The sequence below is a fragment of the Pteropus vampyrus genome, unplaced genomic scaffold (genome assembly GCF_000151845.1).
Source record: "Pteropus vampyrus isolate Shadow unplaced genomic scaffold, Pvam_2.0 Scaffold291, whole genome shotgun sequence".
Classification (NCBI taxonomy): domain Eukaryota; kingdom Metazoa; phylum Chordata; class Mammalia; order Chiroptera; family Pteropodidae; genus Pteropus; species Pteropus vampyrus.
In genome coordinates, this window is record NW_011889072.1 from 262,560 (window position 1) to 265,315 (window position 2,756).

The 2,756-nt window shown below is 68.2% G+C and overlaps 1 protein-coding gene across 1 annotated transcript in view; it reads right to left on the minus strand.

Annotated features, from left to right (window-relative positions):
- The window catches only part of KIF1A (kinesin family member 1A), a 58,814-nt gene that overhangs the window by 19,049 nt on the left and 37,009 nt on the right, over positions 1-2,756 (minus strand). Inside the window, 1 exon segment of the mRNA XM_023521080.1 lies at positions 727-845. Within this exon segment, the coding sequence (XP_023376848.1) occupies positions 727-845 (119 nt within the window).

Below are 2,756 nucleotides of genomic sequence, written 5' to 3' on the forward strand. Positions count from 1 at the left end.
CGGGCTCCGGTTGCAGGAACTTGCAGGACAGAGCCTCCCTCAGCACCTCCAAGGACAGACACGCCTCCTGGGGCCAAACGCCCCCAAACCAGCGGGTCCCGCGGCCTTCTCTGTCCCTGATGCCCCGGACGCCCCGCCTCGCTCTGAGGGAGGCAGAGATGGCAGCGGAGCGTCCCAGGGTCCTGACCCCCACCTGTTCTCCCTGCACCCGGATGGTGATGGCCGGGAAGGGTCGGCCTGGCCACAGAGGGGCACTCAGCCGGCCCTCCGAGCCCCGGGAGGCGGGGTGCCGCGAGAGAGCGGGCGCAGGTCCCCCCGCTCGGTCTGGGCGCTAAGGGCTGCGGGAGGTGGTGTGGCGGGTCCTCTGTGGGTTCTCGGCCGCAGCAGAAGCCACCCCTCCCTGTGCCACCCGCCGTCCTCCAGCTTCCCTCGCCCAGGACAGCCACACCCGGACAAGGGCAGGGTTCCGACAGCCACACTCTTTGAGAATCCCCCGCCTCGGTCCTGAGGGGACGTCTGACTTGCTCTGGGTCCTGCTGACCTCCATGACCGGCCTCGCCTTGGACGGGGGAGGCAGGTGCACAAGCCCTGAGAGGCCAGTCAGGCCTGTCGGGGCCAGGGGTCAGCCTCGCGGCTGGGAGGTTGGGGGGCCGTGCTCGGCGGGCCGCAGTGGGGCTGGATGAGGGCCGTGAGGGGCCCAGGAGCCCATGACCCAGGGCCACTGACCTGAGCACGTCCTTGCAGAGGGGCGGGAATGGATGCTGCTGGTAGTGGCCGAAGACCTCGAACACAATGGGCTGGCTCCTGATGTACTCGATGAAAGACTTGGTCACCTCCACGGCGATCTGAGGTTCCAGGCGGGGCAGAGACTCAGGAGAGGGCTGGGCGTCCGTGGAGAGCCAGGCGCTCCAGGCCCAGGGGGACGCCCCACCAGGCCCGACCCCTGCCCACCACGGGGAGAGCGCTCCTGCTTGTCCCCCGTCACACACCCAGTGGACAGATCACCAGGTGTCTCTCCCCAGGACAGACAGGGCCAAGGCCACAGGGCTCAGCTGCCTTTTCAAAACACGGTGCTCAAGAAGGTAACGAGGGCCTCCTTGTCACCTGCGGTGTGGTCTGACCCTTCTCAGGCCCTTGCTCACTCCCTGTTATAGATTGAACTGTCCCCCCCCCGCCCTGCCCAGTGCCTGTGTTTAGAGATAGTCTTTACAGAGATAACCGGTTAGAATGAGGGCTTTGGGGTGGCCCTAACGCAATACGACAGGTGTCCTCATGAAACGGGAGGTCGGGGCACAGACAGGCACAGAGGGAAGACCACATGGGACGCAGGGAGAGGACACCGTCTGCAAGGCTCCCCGCAGGAGTGCTCCGGCTCCCACGGCCCCACCCCTGCTTAAACGCACCGCAGCCCTGGCACCAGCATAGGCCCGGACGCCTGCCTGGTGCCAGGGGCCCTGTGTCCTCACGCCCCGGCAGCGCCCGGCACGCGGCTGGCACCCAGAATGGGGAGGGGAAATGAGGAAGAGAATGAACGAAGCTGCTTTGGCGCCAGAGGCCTGAGCGGGCTGCCGGGGAGGGGGGTCAAGGGGGGGCTCTGAGGACGTACGTTCTGGACGTGGTAGAAGCCGAGCGGGGGGCCCCGCCCCGTATTCTTCAGGGGCTCTGTGGAGAAGGCCTCGTCGTGGCGATGGATGAAGCTGCAGAGCGGGAGGAGACTGTTGGCCGGGGCCTTGGGGTGCATGGCCCTGGCACAGCCCGTGTCTCACTGAGCCCGCCCCACGGCCCGCCAGCCCCAGACTCACTTAAACTGGCAGAAGATGTCGGCGTACTCGGCAGAGATGCTGGAGGCCTGCAGCACGGTCACGCGGAAGGTGAAGGTGCTGCCCAGGCGCAGGCAGTCCAGGGCAGCGTCCAGGGGCCCGTCCAGGGCGGCTTTCTCGGGGCTGCCCAGGGGCAGGCCTTCCGGAGGCACTGCTGCTGGGAGCCAAGGGCACAGGCACATGGTGAGACCCTGGGCCCTAGAGCCGGGGTCAGGCCCAGGCCGCGGTGGGGAAGGGGCCGACCCGCCTGTGCAGGCTGAGATGGCGGGGCCTCAGGCCCCCACGGGCCGGGTCCCAGGGCCCCACGCCCCAGCAGCCCACCTGAGCAGGTATTGTTGTTGACCTCGTCAGCGGAGGGCCCTGCATCCACGCCCTGGCCCTGCCCTTCCACGATCCGCAGCTCTTCCTGGGAGGCCCCGGAGCGGGTCAGCCCCACCACGGGGCAGGACTCGGACTGGAACTGGGTGGGGCGGGGGCCAGAGTCAGGGGGGCCAGGGCTCTTCACTGACCTGCATCCACACCCACCTGGCCTCAGTGTCCCGGGCCCTCACGGCCTGTGTGGACTCCATGATGGGAAAGGCCTCCAGCTCTGCACCCTCCCTCAGTCCCCGCCCCCTGGGCAGAACACCTCTAGCCTCGGCTTGGCGGCTGGGGTCTGCGCCCTACCCCACCCCGCCAGTGCCCCTCGGCTCGAGCTCTCTGCCCTCGATGCTTCCGTGCACCCCAGCACTGGTGAGCCCCCTGAGAGAGGGACTGTGGGGGCAGACACAGCACCCTGGGCTTGAGGACTCAGGCACTGAGGTTCAGGGCCGGGTGGGGCCAGGGTGGGGAAGAGCCTGAGGGAGAGAGGCAGAGCCAGCCACCAGTGGAGAACTAAGCGCCTGGCTGGTAAGGGCCCTGGGCGGGACTCTGCTGCTCCCCTACGCCCCCATGGAC